The sequence below is a fragment of the Dermacentor andersoni genome, chromosome 3 (genome assembly GCF_023375885.2).
Source record: "Dermacentor andersoni chromosome 3, qqDerAnde1_hic_scaffold, whole genome shotgun sequence".
In the NCBI taxonomy this organism is placed as follows: Eukaryota; Metazoa; Arthropoda; class Arachnida; order Ixodida; family Ixodidae; genus Dermacentor; species Dermacentor andersoni.
In genome coordinates this window covers 127731906-127758041 of record NC_092816.1, presented here as the reverse complement: position 1 = coordinate 127758041, position 26136 = coordinate 127731906, and the positions used below count along the sequence as shown (strand labels likewise).

At 47.9% G+C, this 26136-nt stretch overlaps 1 protein-coding gene across 1 annotated transcript in view; it reads left to right on the top strand.

Moving 5' to 3' along the window:
- Positions 1–1682: 1682 nt before the first annotated feature.
- The window catches only part of LOC126538422 (monocarboxylate transporter 2-like), a 37552-nt gene continuing 13098 nt past the window's right edge, over positions 1683–26136 (top strand). Inside the window, exon 1 of the mRNA XM_055073709.1 lies at positions 1683–2005. Within this exon, the coding sequence (XP_054929684.1) occupies positions 1683–2005 (323 nt within the window). The remainder of the gene's footprint in view (positions 2006–26136) is intronic.

Genomic DNA, 26136 nt, shown 5'->3' with positions numbered 1-26136 from the left:
GAGTTCATACGCTAAGACTGCTCAGCGGTAGTTGGATTTCAGATCATAAAGATTTGACCATGCCACATTTTTTTCCTTTTTGCTAACATTCAGCAGCCGACCGTTCTCTAATCGTACTGGGCGAATTCAATAGTTCCCATACGACATAGTGAGCTTCACGCGGCACGAGTCTGGCAACTATTTCGACCTCTCGTCGGTCAACCTAAGCACTGTCCGACGCTAGAAAGGTACCAGTTGCAACGCAGCTTCACCACTGCTGAGTTTCTCCGTAAAGCAAAAGACGCCTTCTATCCGGATTTCCACCACCACTCACTTGCTCCATCAACTGCCCAAACGGATGAAGACGATGGAACCAGCTCCCCCTTGACATTGTCCAAATTCCACTTTGCGCTTCTACAACTTCGCCGCAACACCTCACCTGGCCCTGATGGCATTGGATATGCGATTATTCGGAACCTCCCCGACAATCACCAGGAGCACCTCCTCCGCATCAACAACGCCTGGCAAACGGGAAGCATTCCTGTGTCGCAGAAAGAGGCTCTCGTCATCTTTTTGCGAAAAGCAGGTCCTTGCTGGCCTCGTGTGGCATCTCACCGCCCACAACGCGTATAGTTCATGTCCCCTGGACTTGTTCCCGGGAAACCGACTTTAACACGAACAGGTCAGATCGGTAGCACTTTTTTGACTATATATGGCTGACACCTTGAAGATTATTTTATTCAACGCACAGGGGTTCCGAAGTCCGATAAAACAAGCCAAAATTATCAGCTTGGCCGTGCTAAAATAGTGACATTCTATGTTTGGAAGAAACAAATTTTTTCATCGTTAGACATAGCCTGAGGAGCCACTTGTCCACCTCCGGCGTCTGTTCTTCCTTCGTGTATAGGTCTTGGATTCGCCTGAGTTGTTGGCTCCACTCTTCCGCCGAAACGATGCTGCCTTCGAGCTGCTTGCAGTGCGCTCTAAAGGCGTCCCAGTCCATCAGCCGAGCCGTGCCAATCTTCCTCCGGACGTTGTCCGCCACCGTGCTGATCCTTATTATGTGATGGTCGCTCCCAAGGTTCTCGAGCAGGTTTTCCCACTCCGCTTGTTTGGCGCCCCTGATAAAGGTTAGATCGGAACTCGTGTCTGGACTGACGCTATTCCCCTGCCTGGTCGGTTGGTTCTCGTCGGTTAGCAGCTCGCACCCCACGTCCTCTGCCGCCGTGCAGATGCCGCGCCCCTTTTTGTCCTCGTTAGTATAGCCCCATCTCGGACTCTTGGCGTTAAAGTCGCCCGCAATGATTAGAGTATACTGCCCCGCTAACTTTTTCGCCTCCGCAAAGAGCCTAATAAAGTTCCCCTTTGTTTGTCTGGGTGGGCTATATAGATTTACGATGTAGGTGCTCTTGGCTTTTTTTTTCTTTTTGGGAATTATCTCCGTGATTACGTGCTCTATTTGGGTATCCTCTATCTCTTTGTGTGCTATGGCTACTATTTGTTTGCTTATGAGGGACGCGGTGCGGCCGCTCTCTTGACATGTGTAGCCCCTGAGCGTTGAGCTAAAAAAGAAAATTGCGGACATCACCAAGAAAACGGAGGAGTACGCGGCGCAGCTGGCCAGACAGGGGTGGCAGCAATTTAGCAATTCGCTAAACGGCACCCTCAGTACGGCCAGAACGTGGCAGATCCTCAAGGCCCTCATGGACCCGAGCAAAAACAAATCCGAAGGCAGCAAGTCGATACAGAGGCTAGTCCACCAGTACGAAGGCACGGACGAACAACTCCTTGAGGAAGTCCGGGTCAAATGCTACGGCAAAGACCAGGTCGAGAGCTACAAGGAAGAATACCGCGGCGAAGAAAACCCTACCACGGACCGACCCATCATGAGAGAAGAGGTCGTCGAGGCGATAAGATCGGGCACCAAGAACACGGCGGCGGGGGCGGACAAAATCCGGAACTCGCTAATCAGAAATGTCGGCGACGAGGCCATCGACCAACTTACGGCCTACCTCAACAAGCTCTGGCAAGAAGGAAGAGTTCCAGCGGAGTGGAAACACGCCGTCGTCGTAATGATTCAGAAGCCAGGGAAGAAACTCCAAATAGAAAATCTCAGGCCGATATCCCTAACGTCGTGCCTGGGCAAGCTGTACGAGAAAGTGATCACGAAGAGAATCCAGTCGCACTTGGAAAACGAGCGATGGTACCGGATAGCATGTACGGTTTCAGAGCCAACCTCTCAACGCAAGACGTGCTGCTCCAACTCAATGAGGAAGTGCTCGAGACGATGCCGAAAACGGGCGAAAACGTCGTCGTAGCCCTCGACATCAAGGGGCCCTTCGACAACGTGAGCCACGCGGCCATCATGGAGGGCATCAACAACACCAACTGCGGGAAGAGAGTGCACGATTACGTCAGGGACTTCCTGAGCAACAGAACGGCAACGGTGGGACTGGGCGAGCTGAGAAGCAACGTCTTCCCCACGCCGTGCAAGGGCACACCCCAAGGATCCGTCATATCGCCCGTCCTCTTCAACGTGGCAATGACTGGCCTGGCAAGAAAACTTAAGGAGATCCGAGGGATCCAGCACGCGATATACGCCGACGACGTCACGATCTGGGTCACGCAAGGATCCCTCGGAGAGAAGCAAGAAAAACTGCAGGAAGCGGCGACCTGCGTGGAGAACTACACCAGAGAAAGGGGACTGCGATGCTCCACGCAGAAGTCGGAGCTCCTCAGGGTCGGCAAGCACCCAACGCAAGCGACACTGGAGGTGACCCTCGAGGGACACAACATCCCGGAGAAGAACATGATTAGGATCCTGGGCATGTGGCTACAAGGCAGCCGGAAGTGCAGCCACACCATTAGCCTGCTGAGCAAGGCGGCGGAACAGGTGGGCCGCATGATCAATAGGGTATCCCAAAAGAGATACGGAATGAAAGAAGAAGACACTCTCAAGCTAGTCAACAGCCTAATTGTCAGCCGAGTCACGTACTCCCTGCCGTACCACGTGACGACCAAGGCAGAAAGAGAGCAAGCAGACACCGTCCTCAGGAAGGCGTACAAGACGGCTCTGCGTCTACCGAGAAACACGTCGAACGAGAAGTTGCTCCAGCTGGGCATCAGCAACACCTTCAGCGAGCTCGCCGAGGCTCTGCTGGGTACGCAAACCGCGAGACTCAGAGGCAACCCTACGGGACGAGCGCTCCTGAGGAGGTTGGGTCGGGATACGAGCGGACTGACACACAGATATGCGGACGTACCGGACCACCTCAGGAAAACCATTAATGTGGGACCACTGCCGAGAAATATGGATCCCAACCTACACGAAAACAGGCGAAAAGCTAGGGCCGAATACGTTGAGAGAACGCTAGCCCAGCTAGACAATACAGTATACACGGACGCCGCCGTATATCTACACGGAAGAGAACGCGTGGCCGCGACGGTAGTGGTTAACAAGGAAGGAAACCCGATCACGTATGCCACGGCATTGGTCGCTGGCACAGCGGAGGCCGAGGAGATTGCCGTAGCGCTGGCGGCAGCAGAAGGTTATAGAACAGGCCGATCTCTCAACATACTGACGGACTCAAAAGAGGTGTGCAGGAACTATACGAGAGGCAGAATCAGCAAAACTGCCCTCAGAATACTCAGCGGAGCCACCTCCGCCGAGAAGGAAAAGCCCAGGCACAAACTAATCTGGATCCCGGGTCACGTAGGCATAGGGGGGAACGAAAGGGCAGACAGCCTAGCTCGAGGCGAAGCGTTCCGAGCTGGGCGGTCGGATGCCCCGGAGACCCACCTACAGGCTTGCGAGGGGGGATACGCAGAGACCCTGAACTTACATAGAGGAACTAGAATTAGATATCCGCCACCACACAAAGACCTCACAAAGGAGGAAGCGACCAGCTGGCGCAGACTACAAACAAACTCCTTCCCCAACTTACACGTGCTCAATGAGATGTTTCCGACACAATACAGGGCCACCTGCCCTTGGTGCGGTGCCAAACCTACACTCTACCACATCACCTGGGAGTGCGAACGCAACAAAGCATTCCACAAACACGAACACCCGAGTGCGGAGCAATGGGAGAGTCGGCTCACCAGCAGCGAGCTCACGGCCCAAAGGGCCCTAGTGCAGCACGCGAGCGATGCAGCACGACTCAGTGGAGCCTTGGAATAGGGGCCCACCCTTGCTGAAGAGGAGTCTCAAGTCGCCAGCGCCAAGAAGATGAAGACGACGGAGACCTCGTAACCGCGAAACTCTTGAAAGACTCAAACGTTTTCACTCACTCACTCATCATTAGACATGTTCCTGCTTTCAAACGCACTTCTGACCTACATTTATTTTTTGCTCTTTCGCGAGATCACGCTCTAGTAGAATCGGTATTATTATTTTCAACACATCTTTCTTGCAAGATTATCATATATCTAATGACGTGGCAGGGCGGATATTGTGCATCTATGGAGCCTCGTAGACCACTAAGTCCAATAACTTTTTTCGTGACCTGGCGTGTATTTCCGGGACGATCGTTATGTGGTCTTTGATGGGGATATTATTTAAGTTTTAGACTCGCGAGCAAATGTGCAAGGCCCGCACTGGGGTTGCCCGGATTGGAATGCACGGGAGTTGCGTCGCCTGGCCAACACTGTTCGTTCCTGGATACATACCGACTTTTTCATGGTTTTCGAACTGTCTGGACATGGCGACGCGGCGCGTCGGCAAGCAGGTTAGACCGTGCCTATGTGCCAAGCAGTTTAGCTCAGTATATCTCATAATCTGATGTGATAACTTTACCTTCATATGCTGTTTATATTTCTGAACACAGACCAGTTATGCTTGAAGTTTGTTTCCCTGCTTCCTCTTCAGTAAAACCTTGGCGCCTCGGCGTACGCGTTCTACATATCGCGCGCTCGTGCTCTTGTTTGTCAAGTGTCTCGCGCGCCTCTTTTTCTAGATCTGACCCAGACTCATGGGACGCACTCAAGGTGCAGTAGCATCTGCATTGTTCAGTTGAAGGACGTCTACTCAGATGACGTATATCAGAAGAACTGGCGGATACTGCCGCGAAGCTCCGCATTGCCCTACGGGTCAATCGACCGACTCCGCTGATGCGGTCGTGGCAGCGCGAACTACGGAGGCGTTTCCAACGCGTCATTGCAGCATCGTCTTTTTCAGCTGCTGCTTGTCAATTCAGATTTAATCAGTCTACACACCTTTAACTTCTGCGTATTGAAAGAAGCTCGCTTTTTAGACAGCCGAATAGATTTGGTTCCACGACCTCAAGAGCATTTCCTGTTTTCTCGCCTCCTGCGCGTGATTATTTGCTCTTTGTATCGCATTTTGAAAACATGGCGCGTATGACTAAGCAAATCTGACAGCGTAAAAAGGCTTAGTGGACTGCCTCAGCTTCCGCTATACGTCGCTGACCGTCTTTGCGCACGACCGATAGCTGAAGAGGTGAAGACAGCATTATCTTCCATGAATCGTGGCTTGGCCCCAGGGCCGGACGAGTTACCCGGTGATTTTTATCTAATATTCCGATAAGATAATGGTGCCAATTTTGTGCCTGTTATCAGCCGCTGCTTTGAGAATTTTGAATTTCCGGCTAGTGTTCGCGACGGTCGTATTGTGCTGATACCTAAGCGCGATCCATCATCAGTTCGTCCAGAGGTATGGAAGCTAATCACGCTTCTCAAAATTCACTAAAAAACCTTCACGGCTGCTGTGACTCGGAGCTTGGGAAGCCTGATGCCTTATTTAACAGGATATTATCAGGCATGCTCGGTCCCTGGCAGAGAGGTACGTAGTCTGTGCATCGTTACGTGTGGTATAATGACGTAAACACTGACCAGGTCAGCATGTGGCCTTTTAGTTTCACTAGATCAAGAAAAGACACTTGATCGCCTTGAAAATAACTACATTTGAATGTACTGACCTCGATTGGCTTCTCGTCTAATTTTGTTGGCCTTAATCGGAGTGCCTATACAAATATCCGAAGTACATTGTTTCTTGATGGTCATGAAGGCGTACCATATCCCGTTACTCGTGGTGTTCGTCAAGGGTGCCCTCTATCGCCAATACTCTTTGTGCTCAGCCTTGACTCATTTCTGCGCTCCGTACTGAGATACCCTTAGTTGTACGGTCTCCCACTGCCTGGTAGCGGTGTTGTGAAGGCGACAGCCTTTGCGACGACATCACATTTTCACTGAGTAAGAAAATATTTCAGGTACGGCACTAAATTTTCGAAATGGCGTTATGTGTTCATTAGTTCACCACAGACACGCCTAAGTCCCTTTTTCAGTCTTGAAAAGAGCAATTCTATCCGTATATTAGGCGTTGATACGTATCCACACCCGGTTATGGCGAACCACATGTTCCCCGAGGCCAGGAGCGATAGGTATAATTTTGTGGGGCGAGAGGGACCCTCGACCACATAATATGGGAATGCCCGTACTCTCCTGGGGGAATGCACAATATAGGTAGTAGAGACACCTGGGAGACCCTGCTACACAGCTCGGACTCTGAGCTCCAGCTCCGGCTCGTCCATCTGGCTGAAGAGGCTGCTGGGACTGCAGACCTCGCAGCCTGCATCTGAGAAGGTGGCACTCGCCCCCTGACCTGCGTGTCGGGGGTGGGTAGATCACTTTATCCGTTGGAGAATAAAGTTTATTCTATCTATCTTGATAACACCTATGATGGCATATCAGACTTTGTGTGGCTCTCAATTCTTGACGATGTAAGGTAAAATATTCAGGATGATCAAGGGTATGATTTGCCTGTATTATAAAAAGGTACTCAGTACAGTCTGTATTTCGCGGCCGCATGGGGTACGTTTGTCACGTTGTACAGCCACAATTACGGGTTACTAAGTCCTTGCGGTCCCTTCTTGGTTGGCAGTACAGAACTGGTTTGTCGCGCGGCGCTTGGACAACTTCGCTCTCACGGAGGTTTCGCGTGCCCATCCGTCTGTCCACTGCCAGCTGCTTCCTCTACGATTTCTGCTCCGCCTATTACAGAGTGATCAGTGTCCCGCGGGCGAACTCGCCTGCTATTTTCATGGCGAAAAAATTTGTTGCATTTTACCGGGCGTGCACTGAAGTCGCGGACCACAAGTGTTAAACGCACCTTCATTTTATTCTACGGCCGACGCGTTTTTTTTTTTCGCTGCGCACAATAGGTATGTCCTGATCACCATTGTTGTGATGTAGACGTTCTTAAAAACCGTGTTGTGGATGCAATGTCAGCCTTACTGCCTCCTCTAGTTCCGCCAACGCGTAGCGCACGCTCCGATAATGTGTCGTGGGGTGCGATAATGGCGTCATTTCTGCCTGGCCACCCATGCGACTTCATGTGGGGTCTAGCGGGGCAAGTGCTCCCAACGTGTGACAGACTACAGCGTTAGTGCATGGTCCCATCTTCGCTCTGTCCCGCTTGCCCCCTTCAAGAATCCACTAAGCATGCGCTGCTGCAATGCGTCGTTGCGAGGGTATTTCGCAGGGCCTTGCATGCTGGTTTCCGTAGGATTGGAGTTAACCGCTTTATTACAACTGGTCACTGCTCACGTGGCCGCTTAGCACTATGTTGAATTGTTGCAGCAGCTTTTTGTCTATCGCGTAATTGGTGCGTGGAAGTTGCCGCGGGACGTTGTCGCCGCGCTCTCTTTGCACTTCTGGAAATGCTCTATTTTGAGCTGCTGTCGTTTCTGTGAGAGTTGTTCTTTGGGGAACAGGAGCAGCGTCGACAGTGGTCATGCCGTTTCCTGTCGGTGGCTGATGAACGCCTATGGCTTAATTTTCGACCAGCCTGGTTCTTGTAGAGAGGCCATCAAAGCATTCGTTGAATCTGTATAGAATGTAGGTGACCGTGATTTCTGTGTGTGCGTGCTCTCGTATACATGATCATTTTTCATATACACATCTCATAGTATCACTATAAAATTATGTAAAGTGCCTCTGGCACATCATCATTGAACATAACCATTGTGCACGCTCTGCATATTGAATATTATTTTGTATAATGCGAACATTAGTTTATATGTAACTTCGCGTTTCCGTGGATCTATGTGGTTATATGTTAGTGAGTGAGGACTTGGTCGCTTCTTTGAAAACGCGCCGTGTATACAATGCTTCGGACTTTGTAAATGTTATCGTCCTCCTGGAAGTGTACCGTGGTTGTGACTCCGTTTTCGTATTGTCTCTTGCTGAAACAAATGATTTTTTCTAAACATGCGGACATTTTCGATGACTGGCAACGCCAACGACACCGTCAACAAACTTTCTGCGACATAGGGCCCATAACGCTGTCGCGTTAAGAATGCAAGGGCTCATACACCCGCACGGCAGCTGCTACAAGCACTCAGCTATGTAAAACGAACAGTACACACGTTCATTGAAATCACTGATACAACACACGGAAAAGCATACGTTGCAATAAAAAAACAAGCTCAATATAACTATCCGAACTATCAATAAAGCATTGCATACCGCCCTCAGCAATCGTAGTTACAGCTTTGCAACAGCTTCACAGGACATCCACTTTCGCAGAGCCGGAATGGCGAGTCAGTTTTTTTTTTTTTTAATAGCTCGAAAAAAAAATCACCAATTCTGCTGTTTACGTGCCGTGAACACTGCAGCCTAGTTAAAATAATGACTCTGCAAACACATTTACAGCAGCGATGCAAGGCCCGTAAGCTCCTGAATCCAAACGACAAAGCCAGCCGGCACAACGCGATTGTGCCGGTCGGTTTCCGGCCGTCGCGGTGTCTTCCTTTCGACCATTTCACTTACACGTAGTCCTCTGTCGAGTATACTACGCAGACTTTAGCACATTCGCAGAAACGGGATTACAGTAAACAGCTAGATAACACAAGCACCGGGAGCGTGCACCAAAATAGCAATGAGAAAAAAGAAACGGCACAACAAAATCCAATCCGCAGAACCATTAAGAAGCCACCGAGTTTCATTAGCAGCCCCCTTATGCTCGCATTTAAATGCATAAAACAGCGCAGCTGTGCCACATTTCCGCCTAGGTCGTATTCTAAGGAACGCTATGGATGCACGCTTAGTGCATGTTGTGTGGGCAGGAGCATTGTTGTGGTGCACGAGCTAGTCACTTAAGTTTCCCAGATTGGGTCGTTTTGTTTTAATTGCATCACGCAAACCCCTGTCCACCTCAAGGGGAAATGGTTTTGGCCTGTCTGATGGGGGGGTTCAAATTTAGGTAGAACAAGTCCTTAGATGTAAACAGAAGTTTGCTAAGATTGAAGAAAATAGGGTAGATAAACATTGTTCTTTCCCATACGCCATCGCAAAACTGATGCAGCGTTAAGAGTAGCTCAAAACAAAGCAATGCACTGAACAGACCAAACTTTACAACGTCCACTTACGGCACTCGTCGATATTAATTCAACGTCGGTCTCATTAAACCTAAATTCTTGTTAATTTTGTGGCCCCCGTCGCGATACACAAGTTTATTCCGAGTAAAATTTTTCAGTATTATCTTACTGTCCGCTGCAACATACTGAAGTTTTCTCGATGCTATTGTGGGCGATGCTAGTGATCTATCGAAGTACAAAAAAATGACACTTCTTACCTAATTGTATGAAAAATTTAATGTTGCACTTCTTTTCGTCGCGACCTCCATTGAAGATGTCAATGAACCAACAGCAGTTGTGCCGTTTCCTCTCGCGTGTGTCGGAACGTAGCAGCAGTGGAGTTCACTATACGAGATTTCCGGCAATAAATTGGATCCGAACATTCCATAAACACTGGTCCGTTTTGCAACGGCCTGCATAGCCTAGCGCCACAGGTGACTCTCTGCTGAGTTGAATTCTCGACAGAACGCTATCGCAACTCCTATGAAATCGACAACACCATAAATATATCCATAGTAAAGCTACGAAGTGTCACATAAAACATGCGATGGCCCACTTTTCCTCCGGATTCAAACACCAGGCACGCGTTTTTGCTTCATTGGCGCAATGTAGCGTGCAGGCAATAGTAAAATCTCGGGATCTCGGTGGACGCTAGCTTCCACTGAAGCGCATGTGGAGTAAATTCATATTATTGGATTAAGCTTAAGATTACAGGGCAGTGGCTACTTGCTAAAGATATTTATTAACGCCCCACTCTAAGTAAGGTAAAAGAGCTGATGAGCCAATCGATAGGTCTATAGAAGAATAAGAATTGTGCAACATATTGTAATAACTTGGTTCGTTTTTATTGAATAGCCATGCACCGATGTTTACTACGAACTTCTCTATGAATCGACCTCTCGCGTCGTATCGTGAGTCTCCCTACATCGTGTTGTGAGTGTTAAAATCTCCTACGAGTATGTAAGACTCGGGAAGCTGATAAATGGGGTCATAGAACTCCATTTTTGGGGAAATGGTGATTCCGGGGTATACAAAGGGAACACACAGTTACCAATTTACTGAAAAGAATTTTCCGAAATGACACTGCTTCAAGGGTCATCTGAAGGGCCACATGTTTACAAGCTGTAGACGTGTCAGCAACTATTGTTACACCACCGGACGACGGAACAGCGTCGCCTCGGTATTTACGGAAAATGACGTATTGCCATAGAAAGTATGTGTAGATTTTTGATGTGTCCCTTGAAGACACAGCAACTTTGGATCATGTTTGTGTACGAGTTCTGTAATGCCGTCAATGTTATGAAGAAGTACTCTAACATTCTATTGTAGTATTTTTGTCTCCATGATGTCAAGTGTTTGTACTGCATGTTTAAGAAACGAAGATTAGCTCACAACGGCGACACATGCGACGCTCCGTGACACAATACTTTTTTTTTTCTTTAGCGGTTCAGAGAATCTGGCCGTCCCTTCGACGCTGAGGACGCCACCTTGCTCGAAATTTTGTGAGTTTGTTCGTGTCTGCGGGCATGCGCGCGAGTGAATTATTGGTTGTGAGTTCAGCGTACACGTCCTGCCCTTGCTTTGTGTGTGTCGTTTTCTTGCGGCGTGTTCCTAAACATTTACACGTACAAACTATTTCAGTTTTCTTTACCCCTTTAACGCATGATATTTGTGTCTCCGTGATGTCAAGTGTTTGTACTGCATGTTTAAGAAACGAAGATTAGCTCATAACGGCGATACATAGTTAAGGGATCACTCGCTTTTTATAAAGAAGGTTGATTATTCAAACTTGTATGACTCACCGTCGTATCTGCGGCTGTACCACTCATTTTAAGGAAATAGAAGTAGTAGTGCCTACAAGGAGCTAATTGCCAGTGAAGTCATGGAAGCAGTTTTCATCGAAAGTAAAGGCAGCATGTGCCGAAGCCAGCTGTCGGTATCACTAAGAGGGATATATATTTACAACCGGTAAAGTTTTGCATTGTATACACATGCTGTTTTTCGAGACCTGTGAGACCATTACTTAAGGCTGCAAATGGCGCCGCATGGCGCCTTTGCTGTGGCATCAGGCTATTCGCGAATGTAACGCTATCAATGACTAATTGATTGGGTATTTTTTGCTTGTGAGTGTGTTCGTGTCTGAGGGCATGCGCGCGAGTGAATTATTGGTTGTGAGTTCAGCGTACACGTCCTGCTCTTGCTTTGTGTGTGCCGTTTTCTTGCGGCGTGCTCCTAAACATTTACACGTACAAACTATTTCAGTTTTCTTTACCCCTTTAACGCATAGTATTTGTGTCTCCGTGATGTCAAGTGTTTGTACTGCATGTTTAAGAAACGAAGATTAGCTCACAATGGCGATGCATGCGACGCTCCGTGACACAATATTTTTTTTTTTTTTTTGAGCCATTCAGAGAATCTGGCCGTCCCTTCGACGCTGAGGACGCCACTTTGCTCGAAATTTGGTCCATCGCCTGTTCCATGGCGCCGCGCGTTCTCGCGAGTTTTTTGTTTGCATTGAAGCAGATGTCTCAGGAGACAAAGCCCTGGAGGCCGCCAGCCTTGATGTCGATAACCCCTTCTGGGACGGCGGCACAGCGCTGGCTGCAGCGTTTCGGCCGGACAGCTGCCGGAAGCCGTTGTCACGCTTCCCTCTGTCGCGCCACTTCAGCAAAGCTGTTCTTTGGCAGCAAGACACCCACTTCCATGCTTTGTTGAATGATATATTCTCTTTTACTTTGTCACCATTTCTTTCTCTCTTTCCCACGATGAGCAGGACCGCGAGTGTGCGGCGTGCTCCCCGTCACAGTTTACGCAGTGTAGAGTGCATTTGTAGGATTCCGCTGGGTGTTCGTGTGCACTGCAATTAGCACAGGACATTCGGACTCCGCAGTTCTGGCAACTGTGGCTGACGTATTCGCATTTGAAGCAGCGGGGAGCGTTGTGGACGTACGGCTTTACATGGATTTTAATGTAACAAGCCTCGATGGCTTCTGGCAGCACACGGGATCCCAATGTGAGAATTATGTGCTTAGTGTCGATTTATTTCCCATCACGCCTAATTGTGATTCGTTTTATATTGATAAAATTTTGTTCTTTCCATTCTTCCAAATGTTCAGCCCCACTCAGCTCCATCAAATCATCATCGGAAACCACACCACAGTTGCTGTTCACGGTGCTGTGGGATCGCTGAGACATGTATGACCCCGAAATACGCTTGGTTACGTAGTTTTTCGTAATGCTTCTTGTCGTAAGGTTCCAAGTCGAGGTTGCCCCTTGCCAGTGTCGCGGCCTTATAGCTTGGACCAATAGTTTCTCTTAGACGTTTAGAAGCGAGGAAAGGTGACATCATTCTCATTGTCTTTCCTGGTTTCTCAGAGTGATTTACTTGATAGCGAGGGACGTTCTCATTGTTTCGACCAAAAACCAGAGATTTTCCTGTTGGAAACATTTACACAGCTGTCCTGGGACTATAATCAGCTAGGGACGCGTTTGTTTTCGAGTGGGAACATTTGTCGCGACGAGCACTGCGCCGCTCGTCAGTGACTCGGATGGAAAAGGCAGACGGTTTAGCTAAAGCGCAGCATCACAAAGAAAAAAAATGGACGAGGCAAAAAAAAAAAAACAGACACAGCTTCAGTTTCATCACCGCAGCCGTCGCAATGCGTACGAAGCGTCCCACACAGCATGCTGCGAGGCCGCTATGAGTGAGGAAAAGGTAACCAGATGCACCTGCGACAAACACGTGGAGGTTCTTGGATTTTGTAGAACCTGAGTTATTCCCCTCGTGTTGTGCTAGCAGTTTGTGCCGAAGACAGAAGCCACCATTACTAATGGAAACCAGCGGTAAAATGTGAGTAAATTAATTTCACATTAGCTATGTTACTCGCCATAAGCGTTCTGCTCAATACGTATGCCAGTGTGCGTGGAATTACGCTTTCTTTGGAGAATCTAAATATATATATTTACACGTGAAAGAAAAGCAAACTCATGGAATGGTCAAATAAATATAGCCACGAGGATGATCTGCAAGTGAAATACCTACGAAGCTTGCAGTCACATCCAAAACATTTTTCGAGCTTGTGTGCTTTATAGAAGCACTTGGATCGTGCTTCCTTACTTAATTGTAGATGTGTGAAACTATCACTAGGTAGAATTGTATGCACTCTCATTACCTACCTAAACACCTTTTACCTCGCAAATGTGCGTTTACGATTGCCATAGTATGGGATATCCCCTTTTGCTATTGTTCGCTCTTGTCTAGAACAAGTGCTTAAAGCCTTTAGAATGAATGCGCTAAAGTTATCGCGTTTTACATATGTCGGTGTGAAATAGCAAAAAAGTGCAGGAGCGCACTGCCATGATGCAACTTTAGTGACCGATGATCACAGCCAACACAGCTTCCAGCGCTAAAGGTCGGCAACTGTAGCTAGAGCCTGTTCACACTGCACACCAGTAAAGCAATGGCTCTCGATATTGCTAATCGAAACTGTTACACTGAACAGGGAAGGAAATGGTGCCTGATGGTTATTATGCGGTCATCGCGTGGTTGCAAATGTACTTCTACTACGCTCACAGTTCGTAGTGAGTAAGCAGACCTGTTTCAAAAACTAAATAAGTAAGTAAAACAGGCAGTTCATGCAGTTTATTTCGGGGAAACACAACGTGGACTTACCGCTCTCTGTTGTAACAATTATGTTTTTAATTTTGAGTAATAACTTGCCGCTGACTATTCAGAGAGTCGTGGGCTTAGTCGGATTCATAGAGTTTTGCTCGTCTGCATTGACTCGTCGACTCAGCCGAACGCGTGGCTAAGCCGTAATGACTCATGTTCGTTCATTGTGTAATTATTTGCCAAAGTAGAACTCTTCCTGAAATGGGCTTCTAGCTCAAGTTCATAGAGTGAGAAGAGGTCATGGACTCGCAATGGCGATTATCAAGAATGGTGCAGTCTATATGGCGGTTCCGGTTTCACAAGTTGTAGAACAGACCTGGCAAGTCTCTGTTCCTTTCGTCATTTATAAATTTACTTTAGAGCGTCTTCAGAGTGTCTATAGGCTGGCAGGTAACTTTCTATAGTTAAGCACATTTCATTCTGGCTATACTACTGTTCAACGATTAGGAAATTCGTTCTCTTTGCTGTATTGTGGTCCATCGACCTCAAGTATAAGTACTGCGAAAGAGCGCACTTTGTTCGGTGAACTGAACTGTGAAGATATTGCTACGCGGTACGCAATCGCCAGAGCCCTCCCGACAAGTTGTGCTACTGACGTTGCTGACTTTCTGCTCTATGACATCATTTTAGTGCACGGTGCCCCGCGCCAATTACTCACTGACCGTGGCCGCAGCTTTCTGTCGGCAGTCGTCGAGGACATCCTCCGCTCCTGCTCGACTAAGCACAAGTTCAGCACGTCCTACCACCCACAGACTAACGGCCTCACGGAGCGCCTCAACCGGACCATCACCGACATGCTATCCAAGTACGTCGCGAACGACCACCACGACTGGGATCTTCACTTACCATATGTGACGTTCGCGTATAATTCATCGTGTCACGACACCGCCGGCTATTCACCATTCTATCTCCTATATGGCCGAGAACCCGCGTTGCCCTTGGACACGTTGTTGCCCTCGGCCACACGTTCAACCACTGAATACGCCCGCCACGCGATAGCACACGCCGACCACGCGCGCCAGCTCGCCCGCACCCGTCTCGAGGCCTCGCAGGAGCATCAGAGACGCCTCTATGATTGCCGCCATCGCGACGTACAATTTACTCGGGGTTCTCTGGTACTTCTCTGGTCCCCCATTCGACGTGTGGGCCTTTCCGAAAAGCTGCTGTCGCACTACACTGGCCCATACCGTGTGGTGCGACAAGTGACCGATGTCACGTATGAAGTCATCCCCGCCAGCCTCTCAGCGTCATCGTCGGCTGCAAGTGACATCGTTCACGTGGCGAGACTGAAACCATATCACACACCTTTCGCCGCGGATGTGTAGATTAAGCACCGGGACGGCGCTTCTACTGCCGGGGGTGATGCTACGCAACAGCCGCCACAGTGTGGCTGCACTGAGGAGAAGGAAGACGACGTGGCCACCGCCACGTCGTCTTCCTCGTACGTCAGCGACTCGTACGTCAGCTACACGTAACAATATATCCATCTCAAGATACATACCACATGAAAACAACACCCAAAAAAACCAATAGGAAGATCAGACATGTTATGTTGAATGAAGGTTCTTATTTAGTTAAGGGATCACTCGCTTTTTATAAAGAAGGTTCATTATTCAAACTTATATGACTCACCGTCGTGTCTGCGGGTGTACCCCTCATTTTAAAGAAATAGAAGTAGTAGTGCCTACAAGGAGCTAATTGCCAGTGAAGTCATGGAAGCAGTTTTCATCGAAAGTAAAGGCAGCATGTGCCCAAGCCAGCTGTCAGTATCACTAAGAGGGATATATATTTACAACCGGTAAAGTTTTGCATTGTATACGCATGCTGCTTTTCGAGACCTGTGAGACCATTACTTAAGGCTAGTGACTTTGCTGTGGCATCAGACTATTCGCGAATGTAACGCTATCAATGACTAATTGATTGGGTATTTTTTTGCTTGTAAGTTTGTTCGTGTCTGCGGGCATGCGCGCGAGTGAATTATTGGTTGTGAGTTCAGCGTACACGTCCTGCCCTTTCTTTGTGTGTGTCGTTTTCTTGCGGCGTGTTCCTAAACATTTACACGTACAAACTATTTCAGTTTTCTTTACCTCTTTAACGCATAATTACATACCCTCTATAATGAAAACCCACACAATTCAAAAAAGAAACGCACGTAGGCTTTCTGTGAACTCTAAATTCGAATTTTTGCTTTGTGATGCTGTTACTAAAGCAAACATATAACGCATGCTCCTGGAGTATGTCATAAGACGTCGGCGGGATGTGACGTCACCATTTAGTGCCTAAAATAATGTCAAGCTTAGTTGTCACTGTTGACAATCGCGTGTAAGTCCTTCGTAATATTATGGCATATACTTCTTTGTGACGCTGTGCAACTAAAATCCTCTTTTGGCTGTTTGTCTGCTAATTTATACAGCGAAATCTTGTGCAGCGGTTGCGAGTATGCGGCTTTAAACTGTTGCAGCATGTTGCAGCATTTGATCTGCTTATACTTGCGCGATGACCACACTGGTTTTTAACAGAAACGGCGCCTCATTTTCCGTTGCTGATTCGCTTTTACGAGACGGTAACATACTTGAGATGAAACGAAAAGGAAAAGATGCAATACCCCTGGATGTAGAAGCAATAGTTCTCGCTGAACGCAAGCCGCTTACTGATTTTATGGCGTGTTGACTGTCATAACGCATAGCTTGTCTTCTTCGCGTCATTTCACGTTAAACTGGAACCGCATGGCGCGTTTTTCGCTAGCGAAAACGCGACACTTCACCAACGCACGCGCCAACGCTGACGTATCGGTACCCACGTGAGCACGGCGGGCGCGTCAGCCACGCCTCGTTTGCCGGGTGTTTCGCTCAGTTGCTCCGCCAAGACGCGCGGAAGGCAACACCATTTAGTGGCGCTAAAGGAACGAATGCTTGACGTAAGCGTGACGTGACCTCGCGCTGCAGTGTCATTGCTGGACGCGGTTGCGGCAGCGCCATGCGACGCGTCCTTTTCGCGCGGCTGCGCGATTTTCCTTGGAGCGTTCGTCGAAACGACGCCCGGGCCGAGTCTTCGTGCCATAAATCGCGCCATGTGGTTCCTGTTTTACATGTTGCGCGCGCGTTTTTTAATGTGAAAGCATTTTATTCCCCGTTACGCAAAAATACAGCTACACCGTCGGCAGCGTGAAGGAGAGATAGTACCAAAAATGGCCGACGGCCCCAAGAGTATAAACACGTCGAAAGCTCTCGAATTGACGTCGAATTTCTCCAGGAGGATCTTGTAAACAAAGTAGGTTAACGGCTTTGAAAACGTAAGTCCGTGCATGACAATCTGAGTCTGAGCACGCTTCCCCGACGGCATGCCGGTTCCATGGTTCCGGTTTATTAAAGGTATGCCTAGCGCGTGCGTGATTACACACGTCATGTCGCAGCCATCTGGAAGACTAGCGCGTGCGAAGACTAGTGCGTTCGTCACTGGGCACGTGACGGCGCAGCCAATAGGGCGGGGATGGCGCCACGCCATGTGTGAATAAAATGGTGAATTTCATTACGTTCCGAGGTCTGCAAATGGTATAGGGCTTTCGCATTTACACACGTAAGTCTTAGGTGTCTCTGCCGGCAAACACTGCCAGATCCGGACTGGAAGCTTACCATTATCATTGAAAAGAAATGTGTACGATCAATTCATTCCATCGGTGCTAACATATGGAGCAGAAACTTGAAGGTTGTCAAAGAGGCTCGAGAACATGTTAAAGGATATCTGAAACGGTTCGGACAAATTTTGTAGATGCGTTGGGTACAGATAAAGTTAATCGCACGCACCACAATTTCTGTGAAGCGTCTCATATTAAGAGTGCTACGGACGATTACAAGGCACCCTCCTCCATAGGCATGGATTTCCTCCTCAATTCTTTCGCCGAGTGATCGGGCCTAAGCTTCACCTTCACTAGCTCTATTTCCTGATGGCAGCTCTTGTCGCCTACTTCCGGTTGTGTAGGAGAGAGTGCGCGAAGCCTCTCCAACCTCTCTGCCAACTGCTTGGCAGTTGAACCCAAGTGAGAGCCATCGAACCAGCGTGCGTGGCGAGCGTTCTGTCGCAGAGCCGAACGTGTTTGGTACACCGGTAACCACGGGTGAGCTGGGCGTTTCGACGGATGAGTGAAGGCAGAAACTGAAGCTGATGAAGGAACTTTAGCGCAGACTTACGGGAGTGGCCTGATCGGTGGGCACGGTCCAGCCACCTGATGGCAAAGCTTAACCAGCCAAACAAAGAGCTAATGTTGCTCTAACCAAGTGTAATACGTTTTAAACATTTCAAAAAACAACGTATTAACGATTACGCTACTGCGAAAACTTTACACCTGCAATAAAGAAGAATACACTGTCTTACTGCTACTGTGTTTGGTTGAGCACTGTGCCACCAGGCTGCTACGCCGTGCAGACCATTCACGTTTGTGATTCTGCTCATCCGTGAAACGGCACGGTCAGAGGGCCAGGCCCAGTCCCCTTGCGCTGCGTTTTGCCGAATACCGGACTCGCGAAACGCTATCGTTGTAGTATTCCTCCGGTATAATGTGACAGCCGCTGCCGTGTCATTGGCGTGCACACTGGTAAAAAATCCACACTTGCTGCAGTAAGATAATTCTTCGATGACATTCATACTGTCGACCTGTACTAGTACGGTAAGCCAATGTAACGCTTCGTACGGGGAGATTGAGATGCTATGCTTTATCTCATTTTGTTTGGAATTACTGGTGCGCGTCTTTTCTTGTCTCTCGTGGCATTCTTTGTATTTGTAAGCAATTGCCATTATGTTTAAAAGGTATTTTTACGATGTTTCTTCTTATCATGCGGTACCCTCACCGCTGACTAGTTGTTGCGTTTATGTTACCTTCGTATGGTGCTCCTCTTGTGCTTGCAGTCTCGTGATTGGTCTTATATTTCTACTTGCGTCATGTGATTCTTAGTAGCCGGTAGTGACTCCTCATTTAGTCCTCTAAAAATATCATACAGTCGCAATCGAGAGCCAAAAGCAAGGAACCGAAGCCATGATTTAAATGTGGTCATTGTGCTGCACTTGCAGAGCAAAGGAAATAGGTTTGGTGCAATAGAACGCGCATACCTTAAGGCGCAAGGTACACACAAGCTGCCGTGATGTTTATGCGACACCTGCTGAATTTTAACGCGGACACGGAGCGTTTTCATTCATATCATAGACCTTTGGAACAGGATGGCCAGCACCTGTAGGGATCACGTAGCTGGAATTTATTCTGCCGGCAGCCTTCCGAATTATGCACAGCCGGGAGCCAGCCATATCCACAGATGTGACGGGAAACTGGCTGGTTATGCTGGCTCAATGACAAACAGCCATTATGTATGAGCCAAACGATATCTACAATGCCTGCAGCTCGTCCGGTACGAACTAATCGCGCTTAGGCTGTGTATCCCCACAAAATATTTGGATAGGAATGCCGTTGCTATGCATTCTGGATTTTAGACTATCCCTTTGTTCAAAAATTGTGTGTTTCATTCAGGAAAACTGCGCTTAAACTGAAATTTAAAGGAAAGAAATAAATGTATTTTTTCACTGTCAGAAGTGCAGTTTCTTTCGAAGAAGCTCCACAAAGATTTTAATATATAGTCCTTTATATATAAAGCGCCGAGTGTTAAGGAAAGTGGGATGTAGAGCTGGGCTATTGGTGTGTAATCGTTAAATTTTTGAATATTATTTTGGATGAGGTCCATGTCCGAATTAAAAAAATCCCGATCACGTTGCCGATCCGTCTTAGAATACTACTAAATGTCAACTTTATATGTAATGCGCCATAATCATTCTGCGAGCAAATTACAGATCATTTCTTGTTGGTCATCTTCGGTATGCTTTTTGTCTTCACGGACGCAACTTTTTGTCTCTTAAGTTCCGCTAATCAGCTTGACGACATTTACTGCTGTGTCTAGGTTCATTTACTATTTACGCTCACTATACTTTTCATTCCCATCATGAGCCCCCCCTCTCCCCTCCACCAGGTAACAGCCTGATCGGATAACCATATTTGGCCGTTTCCCATTACCTCCTGGCACGTTTGTCGAACTGCAGCTTCTTAAAAGGAATGTAAAATGCTACAGGTACATGGTTTATTGCACAGTTTCTTTAAACCAACTTCACAAGGCTTATTTCCGTTTGACAGTAATCTATAACCTAGGTGTAGCGAACCATGCCGATGTAATTCGCTTTTACTCTGGCAGTTGCTACGGGTGGAAAAATGGATAGCGCAACAACCAGCTTCATACGTACTAAACACGCAGAAGAAGGGGAAGAGGCTGCAATAGAGCCTTAACATACGCATCAAGCACTGCATCATGCATTGTCACCGACTGCAAAGAGTGGTGGTGGTGACAACTTTATGAACAATCCGGCAAATTCGTGGCCTGGGCCTAGGCCGCCTCCGAGGAGGTCCGGAGATCCTGTCTCCTCGCCGCCTCACGGGCTTGCTGGATGGCCCATAGTTGATTTTCGAGGTTTGAGCTGCGCAACGCGGCCGTCAAGAAGCCGTAATTATTTACATCAAGGGACTTATATCACCTCAAGCATACCGAATTCTCATTTGAACCTCGAGAAGGGCTGCGGAAGAACTGTTTGACTCGCCTGGACGCCATGCCATGCAGATGTAGTTGGGAACAACGCTACGCACAACGGTGCCCGAGCAAGTATAAACCGGGAGAGTCAATTGCATCGCCCATCTCTTTCTGGACAAAAAATACCCGAAGGAATCCAAACAGAACTACGGCCTCCAGAACCAAAACCAGGTCCAGATGAGCTCTTATCAAGATGAGCGCCAGCCGACACAACACGCCTGACAAATCGTAAATCAAACACCAGTCAACTACATGGAGACTTCTACAAACAAGCCACTACTAATGCACCGAATACACCCAGAATTATACTCGTCACACTTTAGGGCATGCCATACACCACGTCCAGACTTCCATCGCATTATATGGGCATGTACATCAGCTCCAAACAATATCTGACGCAGCATAAACCACAATGCTAACATAAAAACCCCTGAGCAGTGGGACACCACGCTGCTCAGCGAATACCCAGGAGACCAGCTCTGGGCTGTCCGGCTGGCGGAGAACGGCGCTACGGTCCAAGGCCTAGCCTGCGACTGACGGAAGGGGACGCTTTAAGCTTCCCGCCTGTCTTCCCCTTTCGAACCCAGCAGAGACTTTTTATTAAAGATGTGTTATATCTCTCTCTCTTATATTGGCGGCATCGCATAAACTGCTGTCACTTAAGTGAAGTCCACTGCGCCACAAAATTTATCTCCTGCGATGAGCGCACTGCAAAGTCACATTTCTCTACAGCAGATATGACAGTTGGGCGCATTGGTAAGTATTCATGGTGAAAATTGTAGCACGCACAATAGACACAGACGCGGAGGAGGTGGACAGACGAGCGGTTACTCCCAACTGTTTATTTTTCTAAAGAGACAGTACATAATACTACCAGCTATCACATTTCTCTAGTTATTAGAAATGAAGACATTGGTGCTATCATTCAATTATACAGCCGGTGGTGATTGCGCCGGTTTGAAATCGCAGTATTGCGTTGGCCACATATTACGATCTTATTGCTACACTACCAGCTCACCATCTAAGTCAGAAAAAGGCTCACAAATCTTCCGATAGCGCAAGCGCGTTTTTGAGGATATAAGTGATGTAACAATGCATGTTCTGTGAAAGCATTCAACGGCCAAAGTTAAGTCTAAGAATCTGGGGAGTAGGTGTGCCGTCAAAGTAGTTGCATTGCTACGGGCTTCTGCCATGGTTGCGAATTTTATAGATTAGCAATCTTATTAGCAATGTCTACGTCATTTTATATTCTAAGCTTCAGCGTTAGCAACTGCACGCGCGAAGAGGTCCAATTTACAACCGCCATGGTTGCTTTGTGGCTCTAAACTTATGGTGTCAGGCACCCTGTCGTGGGATAAAGTCCCGGCCGCGCAGGGCGCAGTTCGATGACTTAAAATGCATTAACGAACGCCTTGTACCGCGTTCTGGGTGCGCGTTAAAGTACCGCATGTGGTGCAAATTAGTCTGCAGCCCCTCACTACGGCATATCTCAGAACCAGATGGTGATTTCCCTACGTATGGTTCTAGAATTTAATTTTTATTTTTAAATGAAAATTTTCAAATAGATCTCACATTTACGCTCACACATGGCATCAAATGAAAAAAAAAATACAATTGTGCGAATAATTGTGCTCTCCAAAAAAAAAACAGTAAATAGTATTCCCACAGATCACGAATTTTCAATAGAAAATTCCAAATGTTAGAGATAACACGAAACTAAACAATAATAATGCAAGTCATTTCGGCACTGTCTCTAAATCTCACATAAATATTTTTGCGAGCGAGCTATATTTTTGCGATTGAGAGCGATCGCGCAATCGCGATAGCGCGCTTTGACCGAATACCTGTAACAGAGAAACTTATTTTAACATGCCGCCATCACAAGCCATCGCAACAGAGCACGACGAGGGTACTGTTGCAGTTTTTAAAGGCAACAGAACTGGACAAGCGGCTGCAGCCTGAACAGATGTTTATAGCGCTGCAAGTGCTACTGTGCTGCGCTGTGACAGTATGCGGCGACAGTGACCAACTGTGACTCTATGTCTATGCTCCATTTTTTCTTTATCTCTACTTTGTTATCACTTGACCTCCTCCTCCCTTCTCTCCCCAGCATAGGGTAGCAAACCGGATCTTCCCCTCTGGTTAACCTCCCTGCCTTTCCCCTTTCCTCTGTCTTTGTCTCTAAGCAATCAGTAAAGTACCGCGGAATGCATTTGAAAGTCCCAGGAGCACTTTTACAAGTCTCAAACACTGGCTTCATCCTAAGGGTGTGAAAAAATATTTGTGTTCTGTACTCATCCCCTATTGATGTTAAGAATCCCGTTCAATATGTTGCATATTAAACTGCAAGCATTTTAGTTCCCAACACGAAAGAAGCGCTCGCTACTGTTTTGTATGTTCGTTAGACTGTCTCCGATGTTCCGCTTTTCTATTATTGGTGCAGTATAAGTGAAGCCTACGTAAACTTCACGAGAGCAGTTTTTGTGACTCACTGAACTAGAACTGCACTGATCACAGCGGGTGCAAGCTAGCCTCATCAAGCGCGGCCCTTTTATTTTTTTCTTGTAGAGAAAGCAAGAAGGTTTTGCTAGCAGCCACAAACACAAGAACACTATATGAACACTGTAACCGTTGAAGAGGCAAGATAACTTCGCAGAAGTTGACCGATACGAGCGTTTAGTCCCTTTCGAAAAGAAATTTTTTTACTGGGACATGTGATGTGTCAAGTGCGCCAGTGCCGTGATCGGAGTGGGTCAGTCATACGAAGGTGACGACGACACGTTGAAGCGGTAGCCCGAGTGCGCCGATGAAATTCTGACGACGACGACGACAACAGCGGCAGGAGGCATGAAATCACAGCATGCAGCTCTCAGCCAATGACTGAGCCTCTTAGGTTTTAGGACTTCTGGCAGCCCGATAGCAGCCAGACGGCAGCCAACTAGTTCCAGTCGCGATATGAAGTTACCTGGGCTTGGATCCCAAGCAAACCGAAGCTGCCCAAAGTTTGCAAAATCAAAGTGTTGGATAGTTGGCCGCGGCCTAAACATAAACACGCTGCCAACATGGCAGCGGCCGGCGAGGCCGGCGAGCTCAGCATAGTACACCCATTTCGTGCATTGCCAGCTTGAAAATATACATTTACTGCAGCCAGGCCAGCTGTTGGGCGAACAATGAGTTCATTTCAGTTGTGCAAGTTACATATACAAGAAGCAACGTGACGTAATAGATCACGTGATTACGGGTGCTTGGTGACGAATGCAGATTCAGCCGGGCTACATATTCCCGTTATTGGAAAACAAATATGCTTTTTAGGTGGCGGGTTGCACCCTGGCCCTCTCGAATCCGGACTGCAACACCGCCCTGAGCGACCCCCAGGTGGCGGTGAGAAACTTTGCCAAAGGACGCATTTCACCCAAAGCCAACAACATCCTTAAGAGGAGACGCACCCCCAGTGAGCACCCGAGTCTAATCGTATCCGCCTACCGTATGCCCGCCAACCGTATGCCCGCCTACCTGAACACGGGTGACCTCGCATCCGCAAACTTCAACGAGGAAACACACCGCAGAGCGCGAGAGCTGACGGACTGCGCCCGGCTGGCCTCTCGTGAAGTCCCCCGAGCCTAGCGAGACAGACCGACCCGATACAACGACATCACAGAAAGGAAACATCAAGCCAGAAGAATTATCCCACCACCACACAAATACTTAAACAGGGCACAAGCAGCGGCCCGGCGTCAACAACAAACAATTACTTTCCCGAACCCATTTCCCCTGCAACGGATATTCCCTCAAGTCCACAAAGAAGACACATGAACAAAATGAGGACAAGGTGAAAGCAGCAGCCAGCGTTTCGACAAGTGGACTTGTCTTCTTCAAGGCGACATAGGTGATGTACCACGGAAGACACAAGAAGACACATGTAAGATATGCAAACAGGACACAGCAACACTAAAACACATGCTATGGGAATGTAACGCCCAACGAAAGAACGAGTTAAACTCCGATACTCTATCGCTGAGGTGGGCAGCCGCTCTGCCCAGCTCCGACCTCGGCGACCAACTCTGGTGAAATGGCGCTGAGAAAAGATCTCGATGTGCCACCGTGGGAGACCTGAGCCTGGGTCGCCAAAACCTACAGGGCAAATCAATAAATTTATTACCAACCCAGATTGCGGGTATAGTTAGGGCTTGTGGCGAATCCTCGTGCTTCTGTGTAGATCTTGACAGGGGTTGTCTTCTCTGGAGCCCTCTTCGGATGACTTTGCGGGACTGCCTTCGTGATGGGTCTTTAAGTCCCGCAGGTATTCTCTTGTGCGCCTCATTTCTCGACCATCTCACTCTCTCACGACCGCGGAACGGGGCGTATCGCCTGGCTTCAGAAAAATAGCAGGCGAAAAGGTTAGCTGGAAAGTTCCATATGTAGTTACTGGGTGACCCGGAGAGAGTGGCAGTAGTGCGTCGTTCCACGATTACAGTAAACCGCCTCGCGTTGACAGATCTGAAGCCTGCTGTGAATGCTTTTGCTTGGTGCCTCCTCTGGTACTAGGTGGCTGGTGGGCCTGGGCATTATAGTCCTTTTGTGGCGGCCCATGAGTCTCTGCACAGGGGACTCTAGAACATCATCTGTTGACGTGTTTAACCATTCCAGGAATACCATATGAAAGTCAACTCGGTTATGTAAACATTTCTTTATAAGCATTTCGGCCTCTTGTACTGCTTTTCTGTTATATCATTAAGCGGAGATGATATAGACGACGCAACATGGACAACGCCTAGCTGCCGCAGGAAATCTCCGAAAACGAGGTGCCGAATGGTGGGCCGTTATCACTGCAGAGTTTAACCGACAAACCATGTGTAGAATTTAAAGCTGTTCTGTGCGCCATGTGCGCTATGTGCGCAGTTCTGTGCGCTATGAACTAAGAGCGTTACCCGTGCTCTAAGAAAGATCAGGGATCTCCCAAAGGAAAAAGATCCACAATTACGACAAATTCCCGGCGCTCATAGAATAACCGGTGCATGCCAACGAATTCCCAGGGCAGCTTTGGGGTGTTATGACAGTGAAGAGGTTTTATTGCGTTCCGGTTTATATTCCTGGCAGACAGAGCATCTTTTCCAAACTGCTCTATCTCACGTGACTTGTTTGGCCAGTACATCACGTCTCTTACTCGTGCCTTCATCTTTTTCGCTCCCTGGTGCGCCTCGGAGCGAAAAACTCCAAACCTTGCGATCCCTGTCAGTGGTTCACCTTTCGTCCGAAAGTGCCAGTTTTTCAAGTAAGTAATATTGTCCGACGGCGGAATTCAAACTGAGAACCTCTATCTAGTACAGAAGCCCGATACTGTAACCATTACGCAAAGCAAGCTTTTCCCCACAATGCCGTGCGTAATTATGAGATTGTACTTTCTCCACGTAAAACCCCATCAATAATTTAATATATTTCAAAAAAATTATCATATGTCACAATGTCTGCCATTCCCGAATAGTGCGCGATCAAA